General features: G+C 38.5%; 1 protein-coding gene across 3 annotated transcripts in view; it reads right to left on the bottom strand.

Annotated features, from left to right (window-relative positions):
• Positions 1 to 13,648: 13,648 nt before the first annotated feature.
• Positions 13,649 to 17,046, bottom strand: part of dcp1a (decapping mRNA 1A) — a 59,303-nt gene continuing 55,905 nt past the window's right edge. For all 3 annotated transcript variants that reach the window (XM_078209627.1, XM_078209626.1, XM_078209628.1), the window contains one exon: positions 13,649 to 16,327. In XM_078209627.1, the coding sequence (XP_078065753.1) occupies positions 16,247 to 16,327 (81 nt within the window). In that variant the 3' untranslated portion in view covers positions 13,649 to 16,246. The remainder of the gene's footprint in view (positions 16,328 to 17,046) is intronic.

Genomic DNA, 17,046 nt, shown 5'->3' with positions numbered 1-17,046 from the left:
TATTGAATTTTACGTTCAGTTTGAAGGAGAGAAGTGTGGGTTCAAGGTTAGCCTCTTAACTTGAATAAGGATAATTATGAGGCATGAAAGCAGAGCTAGCTAAAGTGAATTGGCAAATGAGATTAAGGGATAGGTCAATCAAGATGCAGTGGTGGATATTTAAAGGAATATTTCAGAATACACAGAATCGATACATTTCAATGAGAAAGAAAAATTCCAAGGGGAGGACCCACCATCCGTGGTTAACTAAAAAGTTAAAGACAGTATCAAACTTTTTTAAAAAGCACATAATTGCAGAAATATGGGTGACAGATCAGAAGATTGGACAGAATATAGCAACCAGCAAAGGATAATGAAAAGATTAATAAGGAGGGAAAAATTAGAGTATGAGAGAAAGAAGGCTAGAAATATAAAGATGGATTATAAGAGTTTCTATAGATAATTAAATAAGAAAAGAGTTAACAAAGTAAATGTTGGTCCTATGGAAATTGAGTCCAGGCAATTAATAATGGAAAATAAGGAGATGGCAGATGAATTGAACAGCTATTTTGCATTGGTCTTCAGTGCAGAGGATACATATAACATCCCAGGAATGGCTGTAAATCAGGAATTGGAAGAGAGGAAGGAACTCAGGAAAGTTGCAATCACCAGGGAAGTAAGTGGTACGTATCAAATTCTTGGAGTTGCTGGCTGACAAGTCTCTAAGTCCCAATGGACATCATCCTAGGGTCTTAAAAAAAGTGGCAAAAATAAAAGATTAATATATTATTCTTTAAAAAAAGTTAATAATATTCTCACTTCAGAGTGGGAAGAAAATAAATATTGACACTGTACTGTGGAGTTTTCCGGCAGTCTAAGTAATTACAATGAATAATTCTACTGAAGACCAATTGTGTTAACTGCTTGGGTAGATTTCTGATTGCTGATTTATGTTGCTGACATAATTGCTGATATGTAAAATTTCACCTCTCAGTGTGATTTTTATTTCAGTTTCTCTGTTGTTTTGTTTGCTACTTTTTTTCCTCAGTGTCTTTCGATCTGTTTGTAGTTACTGAGAGCCATTGCACAGTTCCGTTGCTCAGTTGGATTTCCTATCTGCATATTTTCAAAGTATGTTCAAACAATGAATCATTTTTGCTGCAGGCAGTTTGAAAGTTTGTGAACTTGGTATTCAGCAGGACTAATGAAAACGAGTAGGATTCACTTACGTTGAACTCTGGAATTTGCTTTCTTGTGTATAAAATGGTTTTCCTCTTTTCTCACCAATTCACCACTCTCCAGTCAGTTCTTCTGGTTATATTATTTGAGCAGATTTTAATGAGTGCTGGACACCATCTGGTACTTTGTCCAAATATCTATTGTTCATTTGTGAATTTTAATAATGAGTGACTGCTGGATAATTGATCATAGAGCTGGGCGTTAGCGAAGAATGCATTCAAAGCTGAGCTCAATTTTGTCTTTACTCAAAATCCACACTTACACAATTACACTGGGCACTGTGGCCATGCTGGCACTCCTATTGCTGCCTTGGTTGATATCAACTAACTTGGAATTGAACCTAGAATGCATGTCTAAGCATATTTTCTATGCTCTAATTGTAGGGCTTCCAAAAAGTCAGAGGAGGCAAAGTCCTGGTAGGTACCAATATCGGCCTTCTCCTCTATTTCGATTGTACTGTGACTGGCAAATGCACTGCTGCAGTTCAACAGGTGCTTATGTCAACAATACTTTGTAGTTCCTCATCTTCTATCACCAAGAAAGATAAAAATAGCCAATATCTAATAGAAATTGTATTTATACAATACCCCAACATGCACATCCTATATCATTTGGTACTTTACACTTGTGAACAAAGCCATTTTCTGTTCTTTAAAGGTTCACCAGCCCTGAACAAAAGCTGCACCCTGAAAGAATCTGCCCTTTTGGTCCCTCTAGTATTATCGTGGGCCAAATTTTCATCTTTGAGGTGGGAATAGGGAATTGGGAGATTTCCAAAGTGCTGGCAAAAACTTTGGTCACCAAATCAGTATCTTCTAGAGAGAGGTATTGCTTCAGCTAGCACCAGGCACACAATATGAACCATCGGATAAAACCATTGGTGGCATCAGCCTCAAGGCTGTGGAGAGATTCTCATATCTTGACAATGTGCTCTCTAGGGATGCCACAACTGATGCAGGTACACATGCACCTATCCAGAGAGTAAGTCCTGCCTATGGCCAACACCATGATCGTGTCTGGAAGCAGCATAGCATTAAGCTGATGACTAAAATCAAACTCTACCAGACCATTGTCCTTATCACCCTGTTGTTTGGCACATAATTCTGGCTGTACTATAAGCACCACATCAAAACTCTGGAAACTTCCACCAAAGACACCTGAGGTACATCTTGAGAATTCAACAACAGGACAAGGTCACAACCAATGAAATCCTCCATCTCAACAGCATAGAACCCACTCTCCAGAAAATTAAACTTAGATATACAGACCACGCCTCCTGCAATGGATGATTACAAAATCCCCAAACAAATCTTCTACAGGCAATTGTCTCAGGGTAAAAAACACCAAGGGGATCAGTACAAATGACCAAAAGGACAACCTACAAGTGAAGCTTACAAACTCCTGCATTGCAGTCAAATAGCTCTTGGGGAAACACTGCAGCCAACTGGCTCACATGGAGGCAAGCACTGAAATTTGTTTCAACCTGTTCCAAGGACCTTCTACACCAAATTCACAAAATCCGACCTGCCCAGAAGGCAAAGGTGGTGCATGTGCAGAAACTCCCACAAGCGCCAACAACAGTACAAATTGCCAATTTTGTGGACATCCATGCTGATCCCACATCATGCAAGAACCTGTAAATTTATTCAGAAGACAATCAGAAAAATATTTAATAACTTTGAACTATTCAGTGAAGTTGCCCAATTCATAGCAATATAGCTGGGCATATAACTTGAGTAGATCTGGTTTAATGTTAAGTTTTGTTTCTTGCTCATATTTTTCCATCTATGAAGCTAAATTGTAGCTGGACCATATGAGTTGCTCTTGTATCAGACCATTTTATACCATATCATTATTGCTGACTTTTCTTAATTATTAATATTAACAGAAGACAAAGAACAAAATGTTTATACCAACAAGAGTTGAATTCTTCGTACAAAACCCTAGATGGAAAACAAAACAGGATCATCAGAATATCCTGAGTGCCGTCAAACACAGCTGACACCATGTTGCCTTCAATGTGCTTCTTAATGTTTGCAAACAAGCTAAATACTTATGCATTACATTGTTTGCATGACAAAGCACTTTTGCAGCAGGGTAATACTAGTGCTTTGAGTATAAGGATTGTCCAGCAAAGCATAGTACAGAAACAAACTCATTCACAGCATTCATGTTCTGTGCTCTCTTTATCTACGATCAAAGCCTTTGAAATGCTCTGCTGTCTCCAGGTTTTAGCAGTGACATTCAGTTTGATATATTGATAGCTTGCATGAAGTTCTCTGGAAGGAACAGCATTTGCAGGTAAGAACCTTATTCTTTCATTGAGTCTATTAGAAATGACAAAGAAAATCAAGGAATCATTTTGTGGAGATTCTTAAAATCAGTGCAGAGAGCTGTACAGATAATGAACCAGTTCCACTTTGAGTCAAAATATAAAAATGCACATTTATATACCCACGTATAAAAACACATCTCAGGAAACTTTACTCAAAAGGTAAATCACAAAAACAAAACAAAAGTGAACTTATATGTTGTTGCTTTAATAGGAATTTATAAATAGTGAGTGTGCATCATCATGGCAGCAAATTATATCATATAGCATGTGACATGTGTTGATTCCATAGTAATATGTGTATGTAAAGCTCTTCAGTAACTTGTATGTAGTATAGTGAGTCTTCGAGTATTTGTTACCATTCATCAGTGTGTGGTTGGTCAGTATGTATGAAGAACCCAGTAACACATGATGGCAGCTGTGTGTTTTTATAGACTACGCTGTGGAAGTAAAGTCGCAGTACAAATGTGAAGATTGGAACCATGGTAATTTGCTTCAGGATAGAGATCATTGAGTGGAACCAGCTTGAACATTGGGAGAAGGCAGAAAGAAGAAATTGGGACAACACAAGTTGTCTGCTACAAACCATATGCAATGCAGTGAGACACAGGGAAGTAGTAGGGCCCTTGGGGAGCGATGTTAAAAAAAAGTAACTGACTAGGTAACTGGATCGGTGGTCAGTAAGAATATTAATGGTTCAGGATTGGGCTGTGAAAGCTGTTTTGGAATCAGGCTGAAAGGTTGGGGAGCCATTTGGGTGTCATGATGCAGTGCCCAGAAAAAACAGCTTAATAATTGGGGACAAAGGAAAATCGCACCATACAGGATGCAGCACCATCGAGTTTCAGAGATACAAAACCTGGGGCTGGGAGTGGTAAAGAATCCAAAGAGCTTCTACAAATACATAAAGGGCAAAAGAGTAACTAGGGAGAGAGTAGAGCCTCTGAAGGGTCAACAAGGTCATGCGCGGATCCACAAGAGATGGGTGAGATCCTAAATTAATATTTCTCATCAGTATTTACTGTTGAGAAAGGCATGGATATTAGGAAACTTGGGGAAACAAATAGTGATGTCTTGAGGAATGTACATATCACAGAAAAGGAGGTGCTGGAAGTCTTAAAGCGCATCCAGATAGATAAATCCCCGGGACCCGATGAAGTGTATCCCAGGACATTGTGGGAGGCTAGGGGGGAAATTGCAGGTTCCCTAGCAGAGATATTTGAATCATCGACAGCCACAGGTGAGATGCCTGAAGATTGCAGGTGGCAAATGTTGTGCCTTTGTTTAAGAAGGGCTGCAGGGAACAGCCTGGGAACTACAGACCAGTGAGCCTAACGTCTGTAGTGGGTAAGTTGTTAGAAGGTATTCTGAGAGACAGAATCTACAGGCATTTAGAGAGGCAAAGAGTGATTAGGGAGTTAGTATGGCTTTGTGAGTGGAAAAACATGTCTCACAAATTTGATTGAGTTTTTTGAAGGTAGATAAGGACAGTGCAGTTGATGTTGGCTACATGGACTTTAGCAAAGCCTTTGACAAGGTACCGCATGGTAAATTATTGCATAAATCTCACAGGATCCAGGTGAGGTAGCCAAATGGATACAAAATTAGCTTGATGACAGAGGACAGAGGGTGGCTGTAGAGGGTTGCTTTTTAAACTGGAGACCTGTGACCCTGCCTCAGGGATCGGTGCTGGGTCCATTGTTATTTGTCATTTATATTATTAATTTGGATGAGAATTTAGGAGGCATGGTTAGTAAGTTTGCAGATGACACCAAGATTGGTGGCATAGTGGACAGTGAAGAAGGTTATCAGATTGCAACGGGATCTTGATCAATTGGGCCAGTGGGCTGACAAATGGCAGATGAAATTTAATTTAGATAAATGCAAAGTGATGCATTTTGGTAGATCGAACCAGGGCAGGACTTACTCAGTTAATGGTAGGGCATTGGGGAGAGTTATAGAACAAAGAGATCTAGGGGTACATGTTCATAGCTCCTTGAAAGTGGAGTCACAGGTGGATAGAGTGGTGAATAAGGCATTTGACATGCATGATTTCATTGGTCAGAACATTGAAAACAGGAGTTGGGACGTCTTGTTGAAGTTGTACAAAACATTGATAAGGCCTTGGAATACTGTGTACAGTTCTGGTCACCCATCTATTATAAAAAGGATATTATTAAACTAGAAAGAGTGCAGAAAAGATTTACTAGGATGCCAGTGGAACATGGTCATTTGCGTTATAAGGAGAGGCTGGATAGACTGGGACTTTTTTCCCTGGAGCGTAAGAGGCTTAGGGGTGATCTTATAGAGGTCGATAAAATAATGAGAAGCATAGATCAGCTAGATAGTCAACATCTTTTCCCAAAGCTAGGGGAGTCTAAAACTAGAGGGCATAGTTTTAAGGTGAGAGGGAAGAGGGTCCAGAGGGGCAATTTTTTCACATAGAGGGTGGTGAGTGTCTAGAACAAGCTGCCAGAGATAGTAGTAGAAGTGGGTACAATTTTGTCTTTTAAAAAGCATTTAGATAGTTACATGGGTAAGATGGATACAGAGGGATATGGGCCACATGCGGGCAATTGGGACTAGCTTAGTGGTTAAAAAAAGGGTGGCATGACAAGTTGAACCAAAGGGCCTGTTTCCATGCTGTAAACCTCTATGATTCTATGACTGCAATTGTAGACACAGCAGCTCTACAGTATTATTTTGTATTTTCATTGAAAGAAACCCAACCCACAATAAATCAAAAATATCTTTGAGAAGCAACGAGCATCGGAACAATTACTAACAAATTTCCTGCCATGAATTAGAAGGCCACAGACATTATACTCATGTTTAGGCTTTTTCGCCAGGACATAGAATTATGTTTCTTGGATTTATCCATTGGTAAACCTGACAGACAGGCAGTGAAGATTAACATAGCCATTGGAAACGAGGTACTCCATTGAATTAATGCATCAAGCGTATTTGATGAGGATCAAAAGGATCCATTGAAGCTCTGGAATACAATAGAAAATCAAGTCTGTATAAAGGTAAACTTCAGGAGCTGCCGTTTAAAGTTAGTGACATTCAGACAACAGCCTAAAGAGTTCACTGATCAGTTTGTAAGCAAAGTTGTTAGAACATCATGGAACTTATCATTGCTTCAAAGCCAGATCAAAGCTTTCCAGATCAAAAATGGCATGTTATCAATCCTGTGTGGAAAAAAATGTAAAACATAACCCTATCAAGTCTGTCCATGACTACAGCTTAAGTACCCAGGCAGATTCAATGATCTGAGGAGTTTCAAAGGTGATGCTATTTTGCATTTAAGAGAAGATGCAATTCCTTCATTTGACCCACCTAAGAAGTGGTGTAAATCTCATGGAAAAGCTGGTGACTGAATTAAATAATATGGAATTAAATGGCATTATTCGTGCTCATGATGTGGAGATGCCGGCGTTGGACTGGGGTGGGCAGAGTAAGAAGTGTCACAACACCAGGTTAAAGTCCAACAGGTTTATTTAGAATCACGAGCTTTCGGAGCGCTGCTCCTTCATCAGGTGAGTGATGAAGGAGTGCGCTCCGAAAGCTCATAATTCCAAACAAACCTGTTGGACTTTAACCTGCTCTTGTAAGACTTATTATTCGTGCTGACCACTGTAGCTCTATTACATGTGTATTGAGGAAAGATGGTACAATTCGGGTGTGTTTTGACCCAAGATGTTTGAATCATGCGCTTAAGAGGCTTCCAAATAACATTCCAACATTTGAAGAATTAAACCCACAATTTTTTGGAGCAAAGTTTTTCTTCAAATCAGGCGTAAAATATGATTATTGGCCCGTGCATTTATCAGAAGGATCACAAGAACAGACTATATTTAGAACACCATTTTGGAAGGTATTGTTTCCAGAGATTGCCATTTGGCTTATCTGTAAATTGAGACTTTTTCCAGCAACATATGGCTAGGATCACCGAAAATGTTCCAGGTTGAATACATATAGCAGATGACATTTCAACTCTGGGTACCATGAAGGAAGAAAATGATCAAAACCTTCACGTGTTGACAGAAATGGCTGAAGAAAAGATTTTGTTTTTAAACAGCATATAAAAGCAAGCCACACTGATTTTTTGATTAAACCTATTGTAACACTAGGATACCTCCTGATCCAGACAAGGTAGAAGGTGAACAATCAATACCCACACCTCAAAATGGAGAAGATTTGCAATGGTGTCTAGTGTTATTCAATTTCTTAGCACTTTATATGTCCAACTTTCCAACAGCATTGACATTGAAAAAACTACTAGGAAAAGGCGTTTATTTGTGTGGCAAAAAAAAACCACTTTTTTGAATCACTTAAGCAGTTACTATCAGAGAAGACAAGTCTTCAATACCATGATCCAAGAAAGGAAACAGTCTTGGAAGTTGATGTGTCACAGAAAGGGCTAAGAGCCTGCCTTATGCAGGAAGGAAAGCTGCCAGCATTTATTTCAAGGACTTTTTAATTTACTGTTTTATGGGATGTGGGTGTCTCTGGTTAGGTCAGCATTTATTGCCCATCCCTAACTGCACTCAAAAAGGTAATGATAAGCTGCTTTTTTGAACTGCTGCAAGACATGTGGTGTAGGAATGCCCACAGTGCTTCAGAAAGGGACTTCCAAGAATCTTGACCAAGAAACAGTGAAAGAACGATGTTGTAGTGCCAAGGTAGGATATTGTGTGGCTTGGAGGGGAACTTGTAGGTGTTGGCGTTTTCATGCATCTGCTGCCCTTGCTCTTCTAGATGGTAGAGGTTGTGGGCTTGAAAGGTGCTGTTGAAGGAGTCTTGGTGAGTTGATTTGATTTTGATTTGATTTATTGTCACATGTATTAACATAGAGTGAAAAGTATTGTTTCTTACGTGCTATACAGACAAAACATACCGTTCATAGAGAAGGAAACGAGAGAGTGCAGAATGTAGTGTTACAGTCATAGCTAGGGTGTAGAGAAAGATCAACTTAATGCAAGCTAAGTCCATTCAAAAGTCTGACAGCAGCAGGGAAGAAGCTGCAGTTCATCTTGTACATGGTACACACTGCTGCTACTGTACATTGGTGGTGGAAGGAGTGAATGTTTAAGGTGGTGAATAAGGTGCCAATCAAACAAGCTGCTTTGTTCTGAATGATGTCAAGCTTCTTGACGGTTATTGGAGCTGCACTTATCGAGGCAAGTGCTGCGCATTCCATTACACTTCTGACTTGTGCCTTGTAGATGGTGGACAAGCTTTGGGGAGTCTCTCACTGCTGCAATACAATTACTTGAACATCGAGTACGAGACACTTGCTGTAATGTTTGGCATTACGAGGCTCCCTTTTTGGTAAGTGACTAATTGTGGAAATGGATCACAAGCAATTAGAAATGATATGGTGTAAATCCCTGACAAGCCCACCACCGAGATTACAAAGGTTACGAGTCAAAATCCAAGAGTATTTATGAAGTGCGTTATAACCAGGGAGCAGGATGGATATAAGGGACATATTGGCTGGAAATTTACCGGCATGCCCACCCCAAAATCGAGGCGGGCGAGGTTCACAGAATGGAATTCTCCATTGACCTCGACCGAGATTTTATGAGTCTCACCTGAGCGAGGTCATAAAAAAAACAGCCATTGAGTCAATTGCCATATCAGAAACAGTGGATATTTCATTAGATATACATGTTGACAGTATGAATATAGAGGTTGAAGACATACTTAACGTTGACTTGATGCACTTGGAGAAGCAGCCAAAGATCTATTGCAGAAGACATTGTGGTGAGCTATTGTTAATAGTTGGCTTGATACAGTACAGAAGTTTCAAGACAAGGTCCTTTTGGGTTGGGTTATACAACCTTTTGGTTGTACAAGGATGAGTTTGGTATCATAAGGTGAGCATTATTTAAAGGAAGATAGCTGCTGATTCTTTTTGTCAGCATATATTCTTGCAATTATACCTGGGACAAGACACTTGGCGAGGGAAACTGTATACTGGCCAGGAATTAACTACAACATTGAGAGAGCTGGGCTATGCTATGTTTAGTCTTTTTTGGTAGGCCGGAGGAGATTGTATCAGATTATGGTCTACAATATACAGTCAAACTCTTTCGGGATATGGATGCCAAACCATTTAACAGCCTCTCCATATTATTCTAGATCCAACGGCCTTGCTGAGAGAATGGTTTGCCTGGTTAAATTGTTTATTGTGAAGTGCAGAGAAGCAGAGCAAGATTTCAAGGTTGCAACACTATCAGACATGGGATGACTATCACTAGCTGAAATCAGTTTGGGAGGCAGATCAAACAATATTTCCATGTCATTATTTGTCCAGGTATCGGTGCAGGCAAGACTACTGGAGAAGCAGGAGAGGATGAAGCGATACATGGTGTTCTAATGATGCGTCCTCAGACTTCGTCAGGAACACAAAGGATATTTTTTATTAACAAGGAAAAGCTGTAGAAAGGCCAGCAGCCCACCGGCTGCCCCAGTCCCTACATGTGTTCAGACTGTCTTCTGCTTAAGAGAGAGCTCCACCTTCCTGGGGTAATTGCCCCAATTGGTCCCTCAAACAGGTGACCCTCTTCTGCTGTGTTGACCTTAAAAGGACAATCACCAATCATCACATCTCTCCCCCTTAACTCTTTTAAGCAAATCTTCAAGAACCAAGTTACTCAGTCCCAAATCTAACTAAACATTATACACGAGTTGGACAATCGTAAATTGAGTCTTTGGAGGATATTTCTGTAGAAAAGGTGTAATTCTGTACTTTGGGATGCTTCCACCGGATCGCCATTAACAGGAACTGCAAATAATGGGTACCTCTTCTGGCACAATTCATTACTACTTGCTTCCACGGAGGCATCAGTCATATCTATAACAGGTCAATCAGGTACTTTGGTGCTTACAGGTTCAAAAACATTTCTTGATGGCAACACTGACTGTTGAAGCGTCTCTCTATTTCTCAAGTGATCCATGTGTTTATGAATGATCTATCCCTCCATGTCTTCAGGGTACGACAAGAGTCCAGCCACAGAGACAATAATTCCAGGGATCTAACTTGATCCCGTGCTGAAGTTTCATATTATGGCACCATGTCATGCTGTGTACTTCATATGGGTATTTTATTGTGGCCATGGTGAGGGCTCATGGATGATGTTTTGAGACTTGTATGTCCAAACATAAACACTTTTATTGGCAGGCTTTAACTATTGGAATAGTGTAGATTAGAGGGGCTTTAGATTGGTTTCACTGGTTGGCGCAACATCGAGGGCCGAAGGGCCTGTACTGCGCTGTAATGTTCTATGTTCAGTTCCAAATATGGTCTTACATGGAACTCTTTCATACAGGTTTGTTTTTCCATTCATGTAACGATTTCAGCAATCTTGTCCTGGCACATAGGTTCTTTCTCTGAAACCAGTAGCAGAATCAACAATTACCACTTCAGTTAATTTCTCATTGTCCAATTCCTTTCTTCAAGCTCCTATTCTCCAGATTCAATTCTTCACTGGATTTGTCCTTATTTTCTGGTTGTTTTTCTTTTGGAGTTTAGATTATTCTACATTGTCTCATTAACCTCTCCTTCTTAACTTCCTTTTGTCAACTTTTGCAACTTTCTTTCAAGTTTGCTGTCAGTCATTTCATCTCATTGTTTTAATGTCTCCTCTAAAGCTTTAATTATTTTTGCTGATTCCTCTTTATATCCAATAGTTCCTAGTTTCTTTTGAAGTTTTTAATTTCTGCATTTCTTCCAAGGTGACTCCATCATGTTATTAAACATTTACATTTCACAAATGGAATCTTCATTTCTACTTGTCTTAACTTCAGCAAAACCTTTTTGGCTTCACTGTTGGTTGGGTCCGTCTTCAACATGTTGACTTGTTTCCATTCTGCAATTCTCTTGTCCCTCATTTGGTTATTTAGTGTATTTTGCTGCCCTCCTGGGATCTTTCGTTATTGCCTTCCTTCTGGAGTCTTTCATTGCCCTCCTTCTGGGGTCTTCTCTTCCCTAAGGTCTTACTGCCTCCTCTGAGGTCTTGCATTACTTTTACCTTCTCCAATTTTCCTGTCTGTTTCCCTCTGTTTCTTCAAATGGTTACTGCTTTAAATGCATTCCATCATTAAATACATTCACTTTAAGACTGTAGGAAGTGATGTCATACAGTATATGTGACAGCAGTACAAGTTGTAAGATGTGCATATAGCGCGTTCCTGTAATTTGTGTATAGTATTATGAGCCTTCAATAAAACGAACCCAAAGTATTTGTTACTGCATTCATCAGTGCGTGATTGGAAAGTTCATATAAAGAACCCAAGAATATGAAATTACTTGCACAAATTTATTATATGGCTGCTAAGAGGTGCAAAAGTAACAGTAAAAAAAGGAAGTGATTCTGGCCTGTGTCGCACTGTTTAAAGGCTACATATGTTATAAATTGCATCAACTTCTGCAATCTGAAATTGCCAATCACTCTTCAGTTACACTGCATAGTCAGGTTATTAAATCGGGGGCGTTCCATCCACGTCCATTGCTATCCTCACATATGCATGTTGGTGCAAGAAGCACTGGTAGTTAGCAGGAGTGGGAATCCAATCTGATTTTCCTTTCTCTAATCCAGAGGAGTGGAGGACAAATGTGGTGGCTGTACACATATTGTGACCTAATAAATACTAGCAAAGGCCAGGAATCAAACCTGAAAGCTTCTGTATTTGTAGGTTAGTCACATCAACTTTACCAGTAGGTGAGTTAAAGTTAGAGAGTTTAATCACTGCAAGGTTTCCACAAAGTATTTTTTCCCCTTTCTTTCAAACATATCAAGTATCTGGTGAGAAACAATTAAATTTAATGAAGTCTTAACTTACTAAATGATGTTCCAAGGTTTATGAACTATGATGCTGTCACGCAATTTCTGAGAAAATATTTTTGAGGAAGAACTTCTTCCAATTTTACCATTTGGAGAGTATATTGCATCATGGCATTATGCAATAATTGCACTTCTAGCTTGGTTATCGCTCCTAGTCACACCCCAAATTTGTTAAATTCAGATTCCGTATGAATTCACTTGAAGCATAAAGAAAACATAATTTTCCCAGCAAAGAGCACTTGGGCTTAGATCATTTTTATTCTGCAAGGCAAGACATACAATATCAGCTCTGTTTCCAGTTATCCATGTGGAAAACCATGTTTTCACTGTTTGTATTACTATTCAGTTGGGAAAGTCAGACCTCTGTGCATGCATACTTAAACACAAGGAATTAGACAGTCAGCTCTTTTTAATCAATAAAATGTGACCAACATGACACCAGACACTACTTTGTAGAGTAAAAACCCACCTCTCTGGTACTGCTCTGCACCAGCTCCTTTTATACTGTGGTGACTGTGTATTACCTTTGCACCAATGCGTACTTATTTTGCATTCTAGGATGTCAAGTAACAAGGCACACACTAAAACTACTGCATCAAATCGTACATTTCTCAAGCCATTTCTTTCCTTTTGGTTTTAACTCATGAAAATAAGAGATTGTAGAGAGCAAAAAGATTCACTAACACACTGGGCTGAATGAGGCTCATTTATTAGTACTAACACTTCATCTTGTCACAAAACAATGAAATATAGTGCTCTCCCTAAATTAGCTTGTGTGCAAGTGGTATAGAAGCAAAATTGTTTATATATAAACAAGTCCATTAAAGAAAATGTTCACACCAGTTAATTTTTAATGATTTTGAGAGATCCCATCACATCTGTTTGGCAGTCCATTTCACTCACTAATTATAACAAAAGGGGAGTCTCAGAATGGTATAGAATGCAGCTGGCAGATATGAATTATGCTGCTGGTCATTATTCGAATCTGCTCTGTGATAACAGAGCTCCTTGCTCACCAGATAATTAAATTTGAATGTGCGTCAATCCCAAACAGATTAGCTCAACTCCAAGAAGCAGCCTCACACCACTTGACCAATATGCTGCTGACCTGATTCTAGTTAGAATATCACTGATGCATATGTATTGACACAAAAAGAGGTCTGACAAGTTGTAAGTTATAGGATCATTCACAAGCTAAACTATATATTGCTTATTAAAAAAATTCATGGACCAATGCAGTTTTATTGCAGGTGTTTAAAAAACGCAAATTATTTATTACAAAAATATACTTGCAGAATTACAAAAAGATGAACTTGTTCAAAATACTCTGATTCACATCAGCTTTTTTTTTAGAAAAAGGTACATAATAAAGTGTGAAAATCACTGACATGGTGTACATTTCACATATACAAAGGAAACCACAAGTAAATTGTGAAGTGGCTAAGTATCAAGGATGGACTGGCATGTTGTCTTATAGAATGTTAAAATGTGTACACATGCTTCCAAATTTCTGCAATGTATGTTCCTGATCTGTGTTTTGGTTGGAAGGCAGGGGAGGGATGTGCTGAGTACAGGGCAGGTCATATCTGGAGCAAGTTCTCCATTGAGACTGATTGCAATACAGCAATAGCAGGGACATGGGAACACATTGCCTTTTTGATGAGAAATTGTGCTGGGAAAGGAGGGGAAGGGGAGGAGACTTATGGAGTTTGGCAGGAAAGTTAACCAGGAAACCAGATTAAGCAGATTGTTTAAAGAAAATTTGAACCGAATTTGAAAAGAGGAGTTATATTTACTAGTCTATTGCAAAACAACAGGCATATAGCAGGGCCATATTAATTAGTTTACTAATTAAAGTTATCACAACCAATACCTGTCTAAATTTAACTCAAGAAGCAAGCTATAATCATCATACAGAAATAGGAGTATGATCAAATCTTTGAATGTTGTTTTACTAAAGAAGGTGACACCAATATGATAAAATGTTTTTAGTTTATTGAGCAACTAACATACATGCAGCTAAAATATTCTTCCAGCTGAAGGTTCTGTTTCACGATCACTTCAAGTTTTACAGTAATATACTGGCAAAAGGACACCGCTACAAATAGACAGTCGCTAATTGAATATTTAACTACAAAAAATTAGCTCCCATCAGCTCTCTCACAATGAAAACCACTTAGATTTGCAGCTTTGATTTATTTAAACAAATGTAAGTCGCGGCATACAAGTCAACCCATTTTTCTGGCCCCAAAAATCATGGGAGGGGAATTCTCTGGCCTCTCTGTGGTGAGTTTCTCGCAGCAGGAGGTGGCGCACCTTTCGCTGGGATCTCCTGGTCTTGCCACTATTCATGGGATTTCCCATGTCCTTGCATATATTCAGCATGCAAGTCGATCCCCCTTTTCAGCCATGACATGCTATTCTCATATTAGTAGTCAGCCTCAATTTTGTGCCTCGCAAATGCATGTTTTACTTACCAGTACCTTATAACAGGCACAATAGATCAAACAGTAATATGGGCCATGTTGAGAATATGCACAAAAGTTTAAGACACACCCACGCCTTGTGTTGGATGCCATTGGCATACCCATACCCAAGTAAGTCAATCCTATTTTGGAGGAGTTTTGATGCTTCAATGGTTAACTCATATGCCGAAACCTATGATAAATTGCAATGCTGTATGTCAGTTAACTGTTTTCAGAATTAGTGACTACAAACAACTTTTTAAAAAAAACTTTGGAAGTTTGGAGAATTAAGGTTCTTTTTGGCTATTACAAATCATGCAAACTAACACATTTCCATAGCTAGCATGAGAAATTCATTTTTGATTTGGACATATCCAAACACATATAAAGCAGCCACAGTTCATCTATGAATTCAGTAAGTGATGATAATAAAGAGAAGTTTGTGTCCAAGGCAAGAAAATGTTATCATCCTGCCTTGACAATCATTTTGAAATAAACATGCAAAAATGTGCAAGTTTATTTTAACTTTGAGTATGGTGCAATTTTGAATTTTGCTCATTTCATTATTGCTGTTTTTTTAAAGCTATAATTAGTTCTGCAGTACAAAATAAGCATTTAGGGCTAGTGTTGAGGAGCCGATGTGATAATTTGGAAAGGAATTTAGCTGTGTGTACAGGTTGACTTTTAGTGACTAGTTTGCCCTGCAATTTATATCTTATGCATTTATTTGTAATACTAGAAGTCTGCCACTTCCATATAAATTTGCACAGCATTTCAAATTTAGTTAAGTGGAAAATCTGTTTAAAATAATAGTGAATAAAATACTTCCCTCTGCATCTAAGCAATAATATATATTAAGCAATAATATATTATTGCTTTTAAAACACTACAGACCGCATGTTGTATTTCTAAAACAGAAAACTCCACAGAATGCTTGTTTTATTCATTAAAAGGTGACAAAACAACTGCGACAAGTTTTTAAACAGGAACAAATTCAAAAGGTACTTCTGTAAAACTAAGTCATTTTACAAATATTTCTTACAGAAATCAAAAACAAAAAAACAGGAGAAACTCACATTGCTCATTAACTACATTGTACCTTTTAAGGCATCAACAGTAAGATGCTACTACCTATATATACACACACTCTGTTTTACCAAATACTTTCACAGAAGTGCTTACAATATTTAAACTGGAAATACAGTAACATTTTTAGATGTAAACAAAGACTGATGATCACAAATATAAATGTAGAAACCAAGACAATTAATATTGCGAAATTGTATTCTCACAGTATTATGTTGCTCAAAATAGCAATATTTTGCATTATTTGTGCTTGTAGAGACCTGCTACTCCTGCAATTCAAAGTAGTTTGTTCTTCATAATTTGATATTACCTACATTCTTTAGAAGGCTCTGTAGATACGCTTCATGGATTGTGTTCAAAAAATCTGCGTCATTCTGGAGGGACACACAAAAGAAAAAAAAAGGTCGATAAATTTAACAATCTTTAACACATCATTTTATCCAACTGCATAATAAGATTGTCTACATTGAGCTCCTGTTCTTTTATTTGCAATTTAAGGGTAGGTCCATGATGCATCTGGAAGAAATTACAGAGCAAGTACTTCTTTCAGCTTTTGGTTAGACTTCCTGCAATGCAATATTTCTCAATCCTGCTTCTGTCCAATCCTCTCCTGTAAATGGCTCATTTTGTGCTCCTGTAAGTTTTGTAGGCTTTGTAAAGTTTTTTTTTCCACTGAGCGTTGCTGGCTGGTCTCTAGATTATTAGTCCAGCGACAGCACCATTATGGCACTGTTTCAAGGTAAATATTGAGTAGAGGCTGGAGGATCCCTGCAGGATTTTTCTGGGTTCTGAAGGCTGTTATACTCCCAGTCCATTGAAATCCCCCGAATTTTGTCAAGGGCCAGTTACTTTTATAGTAAAGGTTTTAAGCAAGCAGAAGAAACTTTAATATACAAAAGTCATCAAGCAAACAATCAACATTATCTTATACTCTATAACATCTGGAATTAACACGACGTAAACATGAATTAACATGCAAATTGTGGCTGAACGCATCACAATAAACTGCACATTAAATGACAGACACAACCAAGACAGATGTCATGAACTTCTTAGCAGCCCACCCATATATCAGTGATCATGGGGGTCACAA

Source organism: Mustelus asterias, chromosome 3 (assembly GCF_964213995.1).
Source record: "Mustelus asterias chromosome 3, sMusAst1.hap1.1, whole genome shotgun sequence".
NCBI lineage: Eukaryota > Metazoa > Chordata > Chondrichthyes > Carcharhiniformes > Triakidae > Mustelus > Mustelus asterias.
The sequence above is the reverse complement of the archived record's forward strand: the minus strand, read 5'-3'. Positions and strand labels throughout refer to the sequence as shown.